This window comes from Vanessa tameamea, chromosome 8, assembly GCF_037043105.1.
Source record: "Vanessa tameamea isolate UH-Manoa-2023 chromosome 8, ilVanTame1 primary haplotype, whole genome shotgun sequence".
Lineage (NCBI taxonomy): Eukaryota > Metazoa > Arthropoda > Insecta > Lepidoptera > Nymphalidae > Vanessa > Vanessa tameamea.
The window spans coordinates 1,627,239-1,646,960 of record NC_087316.1 but is presented as its reverse complement, the minus strand read 5'-3'; the positions used below and the strand labels follow the sequence as shown (position 1 = coordinate 1,646,960).

At 33.3% G+C, this 19,722-nt stretch overlaps 2 protein-coding genes across 5 annotated transcripts in view; both read left to right on the top strand.

Annotated features, from left to right (window-relative positions):
* The window catches only part of LOC113396260 (protein outspread-like), a 237,829-nt gene that overhangs the window by 150,026 nt on the left and 68,081 nt on the right, over positions 1-19,722 (top strand). The gene's annotated exons all lie outside the window — the stretch shown is intronic.
* LOC135193393 (leucine-rich repeat-containing protein 74B-like) lies at positions 98-1,708 on the top strand. The gene has a single exon (XM_064215691.1). The coding sequence runs from the start codon at positions 98-100 to the stop codon at positions 1,706-1,708; it is 1,611 nt and encodes a 536-aa protein (XP_064071761.1).

The window sequence follows — 19,722 nt, the reverse complement described above, 5'->3', positions numbered from 1 at the left end:
AAATACACACAAATGTGGAAGTTTTATAATATCTTACAAGGTTTAAGAAATTTGTGTTTTGAATTGATTTAGTTACTAATGATAATATATAATTATCATGTCTTCCATGAAGCTATCAAAACTGGAACAAATGACTACATCTACAGAATCATCTTACGAAGAGTGTAACTATCTTGAATCATCTAAAAACATAGGTCAGCACGAAAATGAAGATAATTTAAATCAAATTAGTAATGGCGATATGTGTTTGGGTTATCTACCACTGTCTTCTAGCTCAGTTTTTAGACATCCCTATTACAGTTATCCAGGTGTTGTAAATCCTGGCATCGTCGAAGCTTTGCTTCAACCAGAGCCAAGAATAATTTATTCAGATGACGGCCAAGAACTCTATTTAGCCTTATGTAAAAAAATGGGTCTCAGTCCAATTAGTATCTTTTACAAAAAGCTGTTAGAGGAACATGTGAACTTAAAATACTATGGAGTAAGTCCAATGAGTTTTCTGCCCATAGCAATATCTCTTAAAAATAATAAATACGTAAAAACCTTGGATTTGACCGATAATTGGATAAGTACAGATGGATGTTTTCATTTAGGTGATATGTTAATAGAAAATATAACTTTACAAGAATTGAATTTAAGTGGCTGTCGCATAGGTCCAGTGGGTGCAAGACAGTTGTTTGCTGGGCTACAAATCAATCGTTCTTTACGAAAAATTGACTTAACTAAAAATTGTCTCGAAGATGTCGGCGTTACTAGTTTAGCCAAAGCAATCGTAAAAGGCTCAGATATAACAGATATAAATCTTTGCTATAATGAACTTACGTCTCAATCTTTACTTACATTGGTGGAAGCCTTTGAAACTTATAACAAATTGACACATCTTGATTTATCATGGAATAGCTTTCTATCACCGAATGCCATTTTTAGTTTATGCGCGAAGTTATCTGAAAATAAAGAATTGCAAGAACTAAATTTGTCTTGGACTGCTATAAGTGGCCTTCGAGTTGGTAAGGCGATTAAGAATCTTTTAACAAATCCAAACATAAAATCTCTTAATTTAAGCAATAACAAACTGTCATCTGTAGAAATTAAACACATAGCAAAAGGCTTGGAAGATAATAAGGGTTTGAAGGTTTTGGATATCTCTAATAATCCTTTAACTCCCAAAGACGCATTCATATTATTAATTTGTCTAAAAGACCGTAAAGTTAAGGTTCAAAAGCTGTTTCTAGATAACGTTTTTGTAACAATTGAATTTCTTGTGCTTAGACAAGAAATATTATCCTTAAAGTATAGACAAAATGCAATAATTACATGGGGCGGCTTAATAACGAAATTTGTTCCAACCGTTGGTGATATGCGTGAAATTGTATTAAAAAGAGCTGATGCAATATGCAGTAAGTCTAAAAAGAAAGTTGTTGATATAGTTCTTATTATTTTAGAAATGTTTAAAGCTAATAAAGAACCAATAGATGTCAAACAGTTTACAAGAACATTAAGGATTAATGGCATATATATGGACGAAGGTTTACTTGATGAATTATGCAATGCTTTTACCGGACCTCCTGGGACAGGAAAAACTATTGACTTGGTCAATTTAGTCGATTATTTAAAACGCTTGTGGCCCGATAGGCAATTGCCACCCACCCCTCCAATCAAGATAGATAAACCAACTGAAAACGTAAAGAAAAATCGTAAGACGAAATAATATTTTACATCTTTAAGTATTTTATCTATATTTCAATTTTAAGATTACTTTATTTGTTAATTTCATTTTATTTTGTATTAAACTGATTATAAATATATCTTTTTTTATATTGTATACTGTATTTTTATCCATTTTAAAGACCAAGGAGTGATTAACATGTTCAAGACAAAGCTGGGCGTGATCTCCACCCGTTCTGTCACGTCACGGTCCGCATAATGTCTAGCGCATACAAATATTGAAAGTGTTCGTGTTTTACCGCACTAATAGCTATTTATAATTACAATTCATATGCTAATTGACATCCTGATGAATACTTGAATCACTTCATGCTAATCGTAATGACACCTTCAACAAAATGAGACAATAAATTAAAGCTACTGTGCGTGTATCGGCTTACAGATCAAATTGTTTTTGCAATATGATTGTTATATAATTCGTATTCAGCTCAACTCAGAAGTCATACGAGTAAACAATATTTATAAAGCTCTTAATGCAGCCAGCATTTATTTATCCCCTTTTCTTAAGTGTCATTACACGACTACGGTTTCTGTTTGTCGGTGCCATCGTCGCGGTAGCGAGGTGTACACGCGGAGCGGCGCGGGCGCACGGTGGCGTGCGTCACGCAATGCGCGCTTGTCCACTTTATTATTATTTATTGCTCCCCAATAATCCCGACTAGATAATACCCTCCAAACGAAATACCGCCGAGTTACATTCTTCTCTGATCTGACGTATGATTTCTAGAAAACTGTGTGGTTTCGTAGTTATGTTATTAGTAAAAAGACAAGCAAACACTATAGAGCTGTCTTCATATATATATTTGATTGTTTAAAGTATTATCTACAAATGCTATAATATATATTTTTTTTTGTTTCAGGTACGCAATTTGAATACTCACAACAAAATACTACTTGACACTTCTATATAAGCGGTATTATTTATGGTAAAGTATCACGTAGATATATGTCAATTAGAATTCATGTTAAGAATATTATGGTATTAAAAGTTTCTATGCAAATCGAAAGTCAATGATGTTTGTTCGTTTGTTTTAAAGTGCCGACGGTCAATAGAAAGTTAAATGAACAAGTGGCGCCGCGTGGGCAGAGACTGATTAGCAATTCGGACTTCGTCGCTTCTTTGGCATATATCAATGTGTTGCTACTTTTACTTTCAAATATACTGCCTCTTCATATGTCTTCCCACGAGAGAAATAAGAATTATTTACATGTAAATCACAACCGACGATAACTATCTTGAATTTAAAGCACATGAAACTGCTCTGACCTGATCGACCAGAAAGGAAACGAGGTTCCCTCGAATCATAACTCGTAAAATTTTACATCATAATATTAAAACAAAAACGAAACGTTCGGATACAACTTGAGTACATATTAAAATCAATTTCGAAACATACTCGTACCTTTAAAATTATAAATGAAACCGAAAGTAGCAGAACGCACGCAATTTTCGTATGCAATAAATCAACAAGCAATGATCACTGTTTTATATAGTCGTATGGTAAAGTCGGAAGGTCCGAAATCGAATTCGATTCTTTATCAGATCGAATTTTACGGCGACCGAATATGGCGTGTATGGGCTATTTGCGAAAACCCTCCGGCCCGGTGTTTTCATGAATAATACACGCGAGATGATTCTGGAATTTTTATGTTTTCTGTGGTGCCGATAAAATAGCGGGGTCATTATGTAATGTGAGCAATAAATGCCATTGAAAATTGAAATTCACGGAAAAGATTTGTATGGAAGAGGAAAAATTTAATACTAACAGAACGTATCCAACGGAAATTGGACAACGATTAAGTATTACTTCTACTTAGTGTAAAATTACTACCAATTACTGCTTCTTGTAAATTTTCCAAAATTCATACAATACAGAATTGATGGCAGATCTTTGCGAAATTACGTTGAGCTAATGAAAGTAAAATCACAGAAATACAAATGAATGATGTGGTTAAAGAATCTTTATTTTTATACGAAATACATTCTTAGTAACAATTAAAGTGTTCATGGAAAGTAACTTAGGTACACTTACTACCTAATATAGCATTACTATTTTGCGAACATGGTAAAAAAAAAAGAAAGAGAGCCGAGATGGCCCAGTGGTTAGAACGCGTACATCTTAACCGATGATTTTGGGTTCAAACCCAATCAGGCACCACTGAATTTTCATGTGCTTAATTTGTGTTTATAATACATCTCGTGCTCGGCGGTGAAGGAAAACATCGTGAGGAAACCTGCATGTGTCTAATTTCAACTAAAAATTCTGCCACATGTGTATTCCACCAACCCGCATTGGAGCAGCGTGGTGGAATATGCTCCATACCTTCTCCTCAACGGGAGAGGAGGCCTTAGCCCAGCAGTGGGAAATTTACAGGCTGATTATGAACATGGTAAAAATCGAAATCCACATTAAGGATACCTGAATCATCATGAATACATGTTGTATAGTCAAAACTAGATTAACTAGCTTAAAGAAAGTGTTTTGATATTTTATATATCATTTGATGGCGAAACAAGTTATAATGGAAGGAATGTAAACATCTTCATATTAAACGTATTAAATAATATTTTAAATTAACATGCCTATTTTTATTACTACAAGTATTTAAAACGGGATATTTACCACGTTTTTTTTCATTTCATTTGTTCGAGCTCGATATTTCGACATTATCTACGAATGTCTTGTTCACGAGACTGAAGTTTGCGGGTAGATGTTGACGGCATTACTTGTAGTAACGTCTTAAATGATTAAATTATTTTAATGATCATATTAGAAATTCGAAGGAAACAGTGGCGCAGTTAAATATTATGCGAAAAAAGTTCCATGAAATATTAAATGATCATTATTTACGAGAGTGTATGAAACAGGGCCTCTTATTAAGTTTAATATTCAAGTAATATTAAATCTTTAATTAATGTTTCTACCTTGATTTGCTTAGGTTTTGAGTAATCTTAGTTTGGTTTGAGTTTCAAATGTAGTCATATTAGATATACATAGATATTTTAACTGAATATTTGGCTGTCTTCGCAATTTGCCAATACAGGTACAGTTATATTTCGAAGATGATCCGACGAGACGAGTAAGAATAAATCATTCATACTGTCACATAGAATTCCTAAACAGAAAAAACTCTTTTTTTTTATTGTAACTCGAGGTCTTCGTGCTTATAAGCTAATCCGATTGACTGAAATTATTGTCGGGCTCTGAGTTTTACTTAATATAGTTCTGTAAAACGACGAGCCCAAAGTGCTCGTAAAAGCCTACCTGAATGAAGTATATTTTGATTTTGATTTAATTTTGTATTTAATCCGGTACACCTTTTCGAACCTGCTTCAACCATAAGTGCTAACTTTTATTAAATTGGTTTCAAAAGTAAAAGTACCTCGTATGTAAAACAAGAGTTAAGTTATTCGGGCAATTAGTACGCTGTTGAATTATTTGTAACGATTAATTTTTTAAGTAAAGCTGATGCGATTAAAATTGGTATTTAGAGTGATAATTTCGAAATGTTTTCGCCACAGGCCTTATTAATAAATACTAATTAATACTTTTAAAAAATATTTTTAAATTAACAGCCATGGATGTAGTCTTTCCAAATATATTAATAATAATATTACTTATTTTGATTTATTTTAGGAAGGCAAATGACCAAAAATCTAGTTAAATAGTGGTCATAATCGCTGACAGACACCGTTAAACCGCTTAAAACTGGGTACAGAGTATTTGATGTTTGGATCTCTGCAATTTTTGATGAGTACGTGGCAATCCTCAGAGACGGCAAATCACGTAGAAAGCTTTAAGAACGGTAATCTATCTGGATAGTATCAAACCCACCTGGTCGATTTTTTTTTTTAATTTGATTAAATTCGTATGGAAGCTGATTAAGATATTCTACGTATAACGTAATGTGACAAATAAATTAATGAAAACGAATTTGCTATTACATGTTAAATACTTAAAATCCACAAGTAAAAAATGGTAATTTTAATTGAACATACATTGCACGTAATATGTACCTCGTAAAATAAAAAGTCTCAACCGATTTTCAATTCCCGTACATAACAAAATCAGCCAATCATTTACAAACAATAGCAGTAATTTGCACAATCCGCACGACACCGTCGCACCGTGGCACCGTGGCTGACTAATGAATTGAGATATTTCACGCCGAACACCATCGATCACGCGCCCAACCCGCTATAGAGGTCAAGGTGCATTAAGTACACTAATAATTCTTCCTCATGATTTAATAACACCTTTGCTGTAAGTATAAAAACGTCTTCTACGAATTACCTAAGACAAATATTTAATAAATGCAAAAGTGAATCCATCGGTCTGTTACCTCAACAGCACTAAATTGATGTTAATGAAATTAGCGTAGAATTTGTCTGATAAAAAAAATACGAGATATATGGGACGAAAAATGGCGCGGATGGAGTCGCTGGAACGCTGTTTATGATACTGGTTTGTACACAATCTCTAAACTCAGCTGATCTAAGAGGTGCAATTATGTTGCTATCTCTTTTTTTATGTATTGGGTTAAAAAGGATAGCAAGTTGTCAAATTCTATTAAACTAGTTAAGACGTATGCAACAATATAAGTAGCAATGTTGTTGAATACATCCTAACTAATTTGAAGTAAAAGTATTAAAAAAAAAACATCAGAAAATTCCAAAACTAAAAAACAACCATTCAATCAAACCAGTTTGCTCTTTTGAAAGATTTAACCACCATTCGGTTTTTTATTCGCAACATATTTAACTTAGAAATTTGATGACGATTCAACGCTTGAAGTTCAACGTGAACCAATTTTCGAACTAAATCACATCTGATTACAACGTTTCAGTTGCCACTCATTATAATTTCCTTATAATTTACAACACAGCATAAACAACAGAAGTGCTAAGTGTTTATCCTTATCGACAGCCGTTTTGTACTTCAGGCTATCATAAACCTCGCGTAGATCGGACCGGACGCGCTGATTACTGGGCGAGATCGCACGATGGCATGCCGGCGTTCGCAGCTCGACACAGCTCGACTCCAGCTCATATATCACACGTTATGATTATCGCATTGTTAGCTCTGCATTTATTTGAAATTAGAAATATTTATACATTGTAGAAGAATAACATTGTCTGATAATATAATCAAATTACTTACTATGTTTTCAAGACACTGTTCTCCAATAAACAAGATTAGTAGAATTGTTATGATAATGCTCTGATCACTTTGTTAAGATAAATATTAAGGTTCATTGAACTTATAAAAGGCTTCTCCTAAAGATGTTCCTACAGAAATTATAAGTGAAACAATTCGAGTAAAAGTTAATAAATAAGGCTTATAGTTGACATATTTTTGACGATAATACTGATGTTTACAAATTAAACAAGCAGATTAGCAAATTTAAAAAAAGTGATTCCTTAGTCTAGTACTTGTTTTCCAATCTTTAAAAAATGTTTTTAGATAGCTGGTCAGTTTACATCGGAGATGAGCGTTCGATCCCTTGGATCCATTACAGCATGATTGCGTATCGCTTGACGATTAGGATGCGCGTGAGCAAGGCACAAAGATGCCGACTCGTCTAATGCAGGATTAGACTAAGGAGACCATTATTTCCGTGTTATTAGGAAAATTATTCTCGGTGAATAAGAAGAAGAACTTATGGTGTATTAGTATTCATACGGTTGTTAATATGTTGCAGTCTCTTACTAAATCAGACATTAATACACAAATAAATTAATAGACTTTGTATCTGTTTTAAATAAAATGTTGATTACAGTTATCACCAAAGTTCATACCAATATTCAAAATGTTTATCTTACAAAACGAAAAAAAAAACCTCCCGTTGAATCAATCATATTTAGAATAATAGGACGTCCTATGAATTTTCAAATAATACACAACCTATTACTGATCATTTTCCCGGGACACTCCCACGGCGGCCCATAATTCCAGCGTAATTTACCACACGGAACTGTGGAAGTCTATTTGAAAACTAATGTGTTTTCTGACTCCTTAAAGCCGAAGCGATAAATACCGTAAAATAAACTATTCCCGACACGATGACAACTTTCTTTTTGAAATGAGCCAAAGATTTGTCACAAAAGTATAGGTTCAACGTGGGATAGTAGACTTTGATTGATTAGTCTTGATCATAATATTTATTTACATTGAAATTGTATAGCTTACTCAGGCTCGTGACTATTTATTCGTATCTCATTCAACAATCTTATACAGATAATGTCGTTACTTTAAGAATATTTAATATAATTTGAGTAGTAGTAAAAGCGATTATATTCAACTAGATTTTCCTGTGGCTCCTCCCGTGTGTTAGAGGCGGTCGTAGGTTTTTGATATAAAACGTAGCCTATCTTGAAACTCAAGCTCGCTTGACATCAAATTTCATTAAATTCGGTTCAGTAGTTAAGCCGTAAAGGCGTAATAGTCACACAGACATATTTTCGCAATTTTAATATTAGTATAGATAAATAATTGAGCACGTATAACAATAAATCAGTTTCTAAATGTGGTTATAATAACGACTATAAAACATGTATCCAAGTTTAATTGTTAATTTAATTTAATTGTCAAAAATAAATTAATAAATTGCTTGTCAAAAATAAACAAACGTGTTAGTGTCAATCAAATAGATAAAGCAAGAAATATTTTCGCGGTTTCTCTTAGTTACTGGTAGGTTATATAAATTACGCGTGTACACAATCAATGCGATGTGATATTCAATTTAGTTATATGTGAGCAATGCGCGGGAGTTTGGGATGCACGCCGTATTGCGCAAGCGCAGGTGAGCGCCAAATGTCAGATGGCTGCGCGTGCGGCTGCTATTGTTGTTTTTAATTACATACCCATACTTGAATAACCATAATTAAAACGAGCTATTTGTATTCCACGTTCTTCTTCATTCTTTTTCCCTTTATTCGATAAATACATACAGTTGCTATGTTACTACTGAATGCGTATACGCAAGTTATTATTGTTTTCGTTTTGTAGAATTATATGTTAATTGCTACCTCATTTATCTACTATATTAGTAGTAGCTTACTACTACTACTTAGTAGTACCTACTAGCCAGTTGGTTCCAGTAAAATATTATTAGAATATACAACAGCAGTACTGAAATTTAAAGGTGGCGGTACCTACACTTATTCCCTTGCCTTGGAACGCACGAAAAGCCGTTGGTCATACTCCTTAAGTCTCTCGATCATGTCAAAAAATTGAACGCATCGGTGTTTACGTTGTAATAACTCCCGGACATTCGGCTCCGTGACCGAAATCAGCAAAGGGGACATAATCATGACCATTAATAAAATTGAATAATAAACACGAGCCCATAAACGAAACCATATGTCTCACAAAGTCTATCGTAGATAAACGCGGTACAGGCGAAGATGAGATAATTTCCGTACATTCCCACGCGGCTGCGCCTGCGCCGATACGATAGTATGATGGTAACGAGCGAAGGTCGCTCACGAATGATTGTGAAACATCTGTGTTCAGAACAAGTGTTCAGGGTTCACGGTCCAGTCGAATGGTACAACTGTTTAGACGGGTACTGATAAAACGCGAGATGCTAATGACGTTCGGACCACAGGTCGTGTTATAGCTATATATGTATATTTCGTGATTACTTATCAATTGAAATAATGATACCTTAATATGGAAAAGTTTTCAATAACAATTAATTGTTCTTAATTGAATATTTGAAATGTTGTAACTATTGCTTGTATTGTAAATGTTAGTACCGTGTTAAGATTTAGTAACGTTTTACTTTTGACATACAGCTAAAACGTCGCGTCACGTAAAAACAATGTTTAAATAATAGCCAAAGAATGGCGTATGCGCCGTAAATGTATGTTAATTTTATTTAAATTTAAAGACCCTTAAAACAACTTATGACGAATAAACATTATTAGAGTACTTTTGTATGCATTGCATGATACGAGATTTGTCATCGTAACATCAAAAACTACAAGTCATACAACAGTCTTCGTCAACACATAATCTTCAGTAACGAGAGGACGACGCAATCTCCGCGGATCCTGCGCCCGCGCCGATATTCTGCGTGTGAGGGTAGTTGAGGCGTTTATCAGCGCCATCTATATTGCATACGGTAGTTAGCTACCACAAGCGATGAATTCTGCAATCACTGCGTGAGTTAGATTCTGAGCTATTTGCGGGGTGAACGCCCCTAATACTTACCGATGATACAATTGAATATAACATCTATTACAATGTAATAAAGTCCACTCGTTATGAACTAATAGTGATTGTATAAATTGATCTGTATGACAAAGCAATAAGATCTAATATTAATTGTACGTTTGTATAGTAAATGCAATCCTGCGAACGAGTTCCGTGTGTTATCATTATATTCCTATCATAATTGCGCAAAAAATGATTGTTATGCCAGATGCAGATTACTTTTATCGGTGAAAATTAATTTGTTCGGTTAGCGTGATCCAAACGACAATTGACGTTACGCTTTCTATAACAAACGCTTCATGAATAGTTTCATTTCTTTCTTTTGCTGAACAGTTGTATGAATATAAACAATTCAACAACCCTCCGGACGAAATTTATTAATAATTTGTTAATATTTTTTCTAATATTTCACTTTAAGCGAAATGTAACTGAATCACATCTTCGTTGCATCTAATCTTAATTTTAAAATACCCAATGTAGAGTGGATGAAATCTCTAATATCTTCTTATATAACTAGGTGTTAGGGCTGTACATTTAAAATAAAATTAAAAATTAAAAAAGTCTTATTTTACGTACAAAGGGTTTCATCTATAACAGGGTACGAACTAAAATCTAGTAATTTACTAGTAACATTATAACAAATAAGAACATAAAAACAAATTGAAGTTATTACTAAAAAAAACTTTCTAGGGTAAATACCTACTATTTCATATCTATCTAAAATTGTACTACAGGATCAGAAACACTGTAACTGTATGATAATTGACGTATCAGATGACCGTATATGAGAGAAAAAGTCATCTATATTCTCACAAGGGACGAGATAAATTTCAATCAAAGAGCGCGTAATTACAGACGCGGCAGTCGTATAACCAATCAAATTTAATGCCTACAACATTCCAAAGTTAATTGTCTCCACGGCGCGGTGGTAGCGACTGGAGACCCGAGTGTACAGCACTCTAATCCTGTCTAACTAATGGTACATAAAATCCGGGTGGATTCGACACGGACCCGCTAGTTATTAGTGAGCCTTCCGCGTGGTAATTGACCCGATATGAATTACAGACCAACAAGAACAAAATGTTTGTAGAATAATCTATATTTAAAGCACCAATTGTCGCCCGTGGCGTTGCTCAATTGGTTTGTCAAGCTTTTACAGTCACCATTTTTGTTTTCCGAGCGGTTAAACTGCATTTGTTTAAGCTAGCCATTTACCCGTATTCCTATGTGCCTTCACATGGTTAGCTGATAACATTTTCACGTTGCTTTACGACAGGAATGAAATATTTGAATCGCTGGTACGTTAAATTGATGCAAGATATTTTAAATGGAGAATTGACTGTGCTTGTCTTACCAAACTATCTGAAAAAGTATACTTTGATATTGTGTTCACACAAAATAATAACTTAGTCCTAAAAACGACATTGTGAGGCCAAATGAAATTAAATTTACGTATCAAAAAAATTACTTAATAATATAATGTTTGAAATTAAATATATTGTAAATATATGCACACAAAACAACTAAAATAATCTTATCCGTACTCGTGTAGCCGCTTAATTACAATGGTAGCGTCAGATATGGTAATAAATTTATAATATTAAAAAAGGACTGCGAGTACGACACAGGGACCGCCCTAACAATGTCCATTATAAAATTAGCATAACGTCTCGGGTTGAAAAAAAATCCGACGGAAGCCATATCTATTCACTCACACCATAAACTACACCTACTGCCTTTAAACTTGCCGTTCAAGTATATATAATCCTAACTAATCTAGTTACGAAAATATATAGTGAACTAACAAAACTTACGATTTTAGTCCTGATGTTGTATGTTGACGATTGATCTCGAGAAAACCTGCACTTCGCTAGCGTATTAAGGCTTTGTTGTCAGGCATAGAAAAACTATGTCCTACCTTGAAGTTCAAGCTAGGTTCATATCAAAATTCATCAAATTCAATGGAGAAATTCGTCCGTGAAAGAGCAACAGACAGATAGAAATAATTTCGAATTTATAGTATTATTATAGATCAGTATGGATATTCTCAGCAAATACAGCTCTTGTGACTTATATATTATTGGACCACCTTAATGGAAATGCGTGGTAAATTAAATTAAAAAAGAGGATTGTCATAAATTCATAATTTTTATTTATTTTTCAAAACACAGGCAACATTCGATTTTTATTTGCTTTTGCATACGTATTTGTTTACGTGAAAATTACAAAAAAAAAAACATTTAGTTTTATTAGTGTTTATTGTAAATGAAATACATATCATTCGAAATATTCTGCGATATCTTATATACATATATGTTTGAGCAACAATATCAAAATCAAAAGATGTCAACTGACGTTATATACTTCGGATAATTATGGAATTTATTTATTTGAATTTGAATCTACAAAATTTCAAAGGCGTTATCATGGGCGCTGTGTGCGTCACAGTGTGGGTAGGAATCTTTTATATTTTTTTCGCAACCGCATCGTATGGTGCGGTCAGATCTACTAGCCGGGATCGTGTTCCTCATATGTTGTTTCTTATTTTTAACCGTGTCTAGTGGATTGAGAAAATTTTACCATGAGAATCTCATATCGTTAGTCTCAATAACTCTTTCTTAAAACAACATGTCATATTTTGTTACCAAAAATAAGGTTTTTTTTTCTGTAAATTTCCTTTAAGTAAATAAAATAATAAAAATCATCTATTATTTCCTTCTCATAAATATTTCTCGTCTTCTTGTTCTTTATATTGCCCGCATTTCGTATTTATGTGGCGATAATTATATAAGACCTGCTTGCTATTGTTCAAGTTTTTTTTAAACCCTTGCGGTCAGCGGAGGAAGTTTCATGTACGCGTGGCTGTTTATCGTGCACTCGTATTGGTCCTGTGGTTTTCATGTGGATTGCTGTTCCCATGTCTCGAGGATCCGTTGTTCTTTTTTCTTTGTATATCGTACAATGCCACTAACTTTTTTACCCTAATCACACCGTAAGCCTTCTCAGAAATGGTCGACAAAAAACCTCTTTGGTAATTATTGTTTAAAACCGTGTACTGTATGGATTGTTTTAATTATATAATTTTGAATGATTACTCGAATGCATTGAAAGGCAATTTGTCAGTTATGTAGTAGGACCACGGTATCAAAACAATCGCAATCTGGTTCACGATCAAGACCGGGAGATACGTGACGCGTACGCACGCGCCGTACGCACGAATAATTCTAGCTCTATGAACCTGGAGATAATTATCACACATGCGTTAAAATCAATCATTTGAATGTCCTCTTGTGGCTAAATAATTCTTCATGAAATGTCATGGGTTCAACTGCTGTATTAACTTAACTTAATGAATTTAACTCATTCAAACTAACGAGAAATAAAGTTAAAACCATCAGAGCCTGTACGTTAGAGACTATAACTAAATAATTTTTATGACGTCGATAGGCGTTTACTGTTCAGGAAGTGTTAAAATTTAGGTATTTCCAATGTTTTTAATGCAATAATTTAAAGGGGTCTGTTGCCAAACGCCAAATAATTCTATAGTGCCCTTTACCCTCAAGTGACGTTAAGTTATTGCGTTATCTCAGTTTTTTCTACGCCTATGCTGCCCATTAGCGTGGTACATCACTCAAGACCGCCTTCGATGTTATCTCATAGCATTCCTGAAGGACAGGGGTCATTTTTTTAAATAAACGTCATGTTCCCTGATACTGTATTTAAAACTTTGTTTTTATCTAAAGAAAGTTGTGGCATTTTTAAGATATTTTTTTTCTACAGTTTTTACTGAACTAAAATCATTGAAATTGTGTGCATCGCTTTGTTTCCATTATTTTTTTAGTCCCATCTTGATTGTTTAAAAACGAATAAATTAAATCACGTATTCAAACATTCGAGTTTTTATCTTATTTCGTTCTGACAGACAATAAATATCTTACCTTATAGTACCATTATTTTTCTTCATATAATTTTATAACACGGACTATTAATTATAACATTTACATTGACTTACTAATGAGGATCCCTCTTTTCCATCACTAACCGACGACTCGGCTTGAATACTCTATCAAGCGGCAAATACAACTTTGTCTATACAATCATATACATGTTTACCAAAAAAATAAACTCGAAATGTAGTCAGTCCACCCTTTTATAATGTCTCGTTTATATCCGTATCGTCTGCTTGATTGATGGACTTTGCTTTGTAAGGGTCCATTTTTAATGGACTTCTGACGTTGATTTAATAAAACCCTTCATTACGCCATCAAAAGATCTCAGGGTCAAGACCACGATCTCGGAGATATGTGATATGTTATTATACGACGCCAGCTCGGAAGACGATACGCCAAAATTATTTACTCAAAAAGAAAATTAATTGTGTATGTAGTATGGTTTAGTAAAATTTATAGGCATAAATGATCAAAGGCTGCGGCGAATTTCAATGAAATTCTACAAGTAATTCCAGTCATTTATCAGGACCACCTCGCCCACTGTATGCTCTGCAAAAAGTACTAACCAAGGGTCAATGGACATCGCAATTAGAAGATGTAAAGTTAGTATCGATCAGTCACGGGGCACGGCGGGAACGGGACACTGGCCGCCATTTTGAAAGTATTACCGCGCAAATGCGGAGCCTTCGCATTTCGTTACGGCATCTCCATAATCGAATTCCTTATTCTCGATGGATAAAAATTCACTTGGTCCCTAATAAACTTGCATGTTTTTTATTATTTTTTCGGCTACTGAAATGATGGGCTTCTTGCACTTGGTACAATCATCAGAGGCAATTTGAATATTGTTTTTGTTCCTTTTGCGCATGACACGCGGTTGTTAACGCTGAAATTATTCTGAGAAATCTAAAGCTTAATTGGAGGTGTTGTGTTTAAACTGTTATTTTTTTTTTCCCGAAAAATATTTGTATATCCGAACCTTCGCATGTTGCTGGATACGTGAGTATTTTTAGCCCGAGCCATTTTTTGGTAATGAGTTTGTTATGAGAGCCAACATCCTTGTATGTACTTTTAAGTGTATAACGTTGTAAAGAAACTAATAATCAAACTTATCAAGAAAATTTAACATATCTAATAGTAAATATTTTCGTTCTTTCATAACTTAATGTAGCTTGATTTCATTCAATCTGACTTATTGTCTCTAAATTTGCGTCCAAATTTTGTAATATAGATAACATTATTGACAAAGAGATTTGTAATTCGAAACGGAAACATGTTTCTATTTAAATTCAATCACGAACAGAAGTTTTGAATGAACATATACGGAAAAAGGTACATGTAATAGTGACTCTTATTCGAATTAATGTTTCTCTATTGATGTATGATTATACAGCTTGTCTAGATAATTTATATGTCTTTATTTCTAGCTCAAAAATAAGTTGGATATATGTAAATTGTAATTGTACTTGGTAGCAGGACATTGGGCAGGCACCACCCACTCATCAGATATTCTACCGCCAAACAGCAATACTTAGTATTCTTGTGTTCCGATTTGAAGGGTCGAATGAGCCAGTGTTATTGTTTGAGCGTACTTCTTACATTCGCTTAAACCCTATTTTGCAAATTACAATAAATTCCTAAAAAAAAGTATTTAAAAATAGAATATTTTTTTTCCCATGTACTATTGTTCTCGTCAAGCGAAACATTTGATAGACGTGTAATTAAAAACCGTTTGCATATAAATATCTTGTCGAAATAAAAAAAAAAAGAGCAATCATCAATCATCGCGAACACGTGCTCTGAACTTCAGATTTGACATTTGTGTTGCGTCATTTCTCTCGCAGCGAAATGACGAAAACTTGTAACTCGTACTATGTTCCCTGGTGAGATCGGCCTACAAAACGATTCAGCCTAGATTTTATCCTTACTATAAATTCTGCAACTTTATGTATTACTACGTATAGTAAATTATATTGTATTTTATTTTAATGATAAAAGTGGGTAATATTTTTATTTATAATAAGCTGGCAACATTTCATTTAAAAAACATTTGCAACAAATGTCAACTATTTAATAAGCTTGTGCTTGGGTTCTTAAATAATTGAAGAGGTCAATAAAACACTATCACTCGTATTATACGAATATATAGAACTATATAAAACTCGAAAACTCTATCTATAGGCACCTCTTTTTTATACTTACTACGAGATTTTAACACTGTAATTAATTTTAACGAGAAATGTTTTTTTTTTTTTGTACGCAATATATATTATAAATTATACATATTTTTATATTATATATTGCATATCAATATCATAGATAGATAGATATTCCCGTATATATCGAAAATATTTCATATGCCTTTCGCGAGAACATATCACGGATATCAATCTGCCATTAAACGTATATGTGCTAAATATAATGAAATATGGAAATCGACACCTGACTCCGACACATTTTATACAAATAATATAACATTACTTAATTACTTATGAGCTATAATTTTTTGGCTAGCGTGACGAGCATTAAAAAAACTTCATTACTATGAGTATTTTCTTTTGTTTTTCCTACCCGTACCGATATCTAAACAAATATTTTAATTGCGAAAGTAACTCTGTCTGTCTGTAATGTAAGCTTGAAATCGACGGCCATTCCTTAAAACGCGACCGAAGCCGCGGGCTACAACTAGTATTACATAATTACAAATTAGTTTACACGTAACGATATATGAACCAGTGAAAAATGTTTATCTTTTTAATGTACAAATTTGTAAAAGTACCTTTTTTTAAGTTAATTAATTAATCAATATTAAAACTGTATTCGTCATTATAGGAATATGTTAAGAGTAAAACAATTTAGTTTTCTCCACTCTAGGCCGTATTTGTATTCGTGTTGTTAGACGGATAATAACGCTGGCGTTGTTGAGAAACTAGTTACTTGCGGGTAATTTAGCAAATTGTCCAATTTTTGAAACAACCAATTATATATTGAACAACGCCGAATAATATAACGCCTTTTAGTTAAATCAAAGGTTGATTCGGCTTGCGTATTTCATTAAATCGTAATCGATATCATGAATTGCAAGATATTTAAGAGCAATCACTTAAAATATGAGTATTTTTTTTCTTTTTTAATATTTGAAGGTTTTTTTTTCTTTACTATCTATTAAATTATTTTATTCGCAGACAATCGTTTATTATATTTACGGAATAGTTAGTTAAAAGGTCGTTATATACAGCTACAAATTGATTTAGGCAATAGCTGTTTTTTTTATGGTTTCAATAAAGATCTTGTCATTTTTATATACGGCCTATGTAAGCAAATTTAAAGTTCACACTTCCACGCTTAGACAGAATTGTTATCCAATATAAATACAAAAAAAAAAAATAGTAAAAATAAATCCACCAGCATTAAAACCGAGTTTAGAAATATTTCAACCAATATACTATTTTTTTCCGCCTAATGTATCAATACCTTGTAGCGTGATAATTAAAAAAAAAAACGCGTGATCGCCTGTCACAGCGGCTTGGGTTTACTTTTTGGCGCGAAGTTTGGATGATTCGTACATACTGTTTCTGTCATAGAAATATATGCCGTTTTAGTTGGTTTTTGTTATTAAATAATTCATTTTATAGTCTATTCTTTTAAAAAAGTTATTTTAACATTTCATCGGTAATATATAATGGGTATACTTAAATATATATAATTTCTATGGAAAACAAATTAATAATCTAATTTCAAATTTTTGCATTCATTGATAATTCAGCCGGTATACGTTTGAATGAACTTAGATGTATGTAGTATCGTTTACGGGGAATGTCGCAATGAAAACTGCGTGATATTACAACAGCGTTGACGAAAGCGGCTACGTACGTTCTATGGTGCGTGCGGACGAGGGACATTTCACACTATATGACACAAACAAACAAAAAAATATTTTGAAAGTGTACTTCATATGGTGTGCTAGAGTGACTTTCATACCTAAAAATAAAAACTTTACTTTATGCTTGCTTATTGTAAAGGGAATCCGTATTTTCGATACCGTACGTAACGATAACGTACATTTAATAATGTATTTACATATGTCTTAAGAATCCGTCATTTTTTACAAGCGTCGTAAGATCTGTAACATTTTTGTCTCGTATTCGCATGAATTAAATCATTCCTTGTAATGACTCATATAGTCCTGAAAATAAATAGAATTAAATCCCAAATGCTATATAATATAGGTTTTTTTCGTACGAAATATATGCAGCTGAACAAATTCCAGTGAATGTGACATGCGTACAATAGAGGTCAACGGCAGAGAGATTCGTGACTTGATTAATTAGACTAAGATGTCTGTTCTTTGGCAAACACTCTGGTTGCGTGAGTTACGTCTGAGCCTTTGATTATACTTGAGCATTGTCTTTTTTGTAGTAGGAGGCTGACGTGTAAATTACCTAACTGATGGTAAGTGCCCCTTTCCATAGACCGACGGAGACAAGAAAGACCAAGCAGAAATATATCTTAGTCACCACATTGGTTACTAATACGTATATCTACTTACAAAATCATCGGTATGGTTCGCGAATGTGTTATTTGGTGATCGGATGGTAAGTGGTCACCACCGCACATAGACATGGGTGCTGTAAGAAATATTACTTATTCGTTACATCGCCAATGGGCCATGAACCTTGGGTATTAAGATATGTTTGCGTGTGTAATCACCCTGCCTTATCCTTCAAATACAAACGCAACAATAAGTATTGCTGTTTGGCGGTAATATCCGATGTATGGATGGTACCTACCAAGACGTGGTAGGAGAAAACCCTCACATAAAGTAATTGATGCACTTCATGTGTTGATACTTGTGGGTCAATTGTTGCAACTGATATTTTAAACAGTTTCATAAATAAATAATAAATAAATATTGGACAACATCACATACATTACTCTGATCCCAATGTAAGTAGCTAAAGCACTTGTGTTATGATAAATCAGAAGTAACGACGGTGGTACCGTCATTACTTCTTGATGCTCGTGACAATACAGTAAAGGATACGAAATACTGTTACTTGTTCAAAATTCATTAAGTACTTGTTTTAAAAGGTTCCCCAAATTCTTGCTGATTTGAAGAATTTCAATAAAAACTTTGCTTCGACATTTTCTGATTGTTTTTATTGTCGTAAGTTCCTCGATTCGCTGTGACCACTTATTAACTCAAGCCTCAATAAAAATTACAGTTAATGACATTTTAATTAAATAGCGCATTAAATACTTTCGAAAGACTTAAAGAATAAAAGACAATATCTACATTATGATAGCGGTATTTTAAAAGGTAATTCGACGGTAATGGCGAACGGTGCTTTCTTATCATAAATTCGCGTAACGCTAGCGACAAATATGGCAAAAGGCTAAATCAAAAGCGATTCGAATCGATTCAGACGATTCGTTAATCGATTTCATGCAAATTTGTCATCTTTCAACTTTTGTTTTTAAATTTCGATTTCAATTATTCCTTTACAGTTTGGATAGGTTTCATTTTTTTAAATAGTTTTCATTTTGTCGTTTTACTAAAATGAAACTGTGTGAGACTGCAAACATATCCTTCTACTTTCTACCAAGCTTTCAGTTGAGCCAATATTATAAATTATTTGACCAATATGGACGTAGCATAAAAAAAAAGAAGGAAGCAAACTGTTATGATCTAATACATCAGTATTATTATATATTATATTATTATAAATGACGAAAATAAGTATATAAGGAATTTTATTTTTCATATATAATAATAAATAAACATCGCTCAGTTAATGGGTACCAGCAAACACACTCGCATTTAT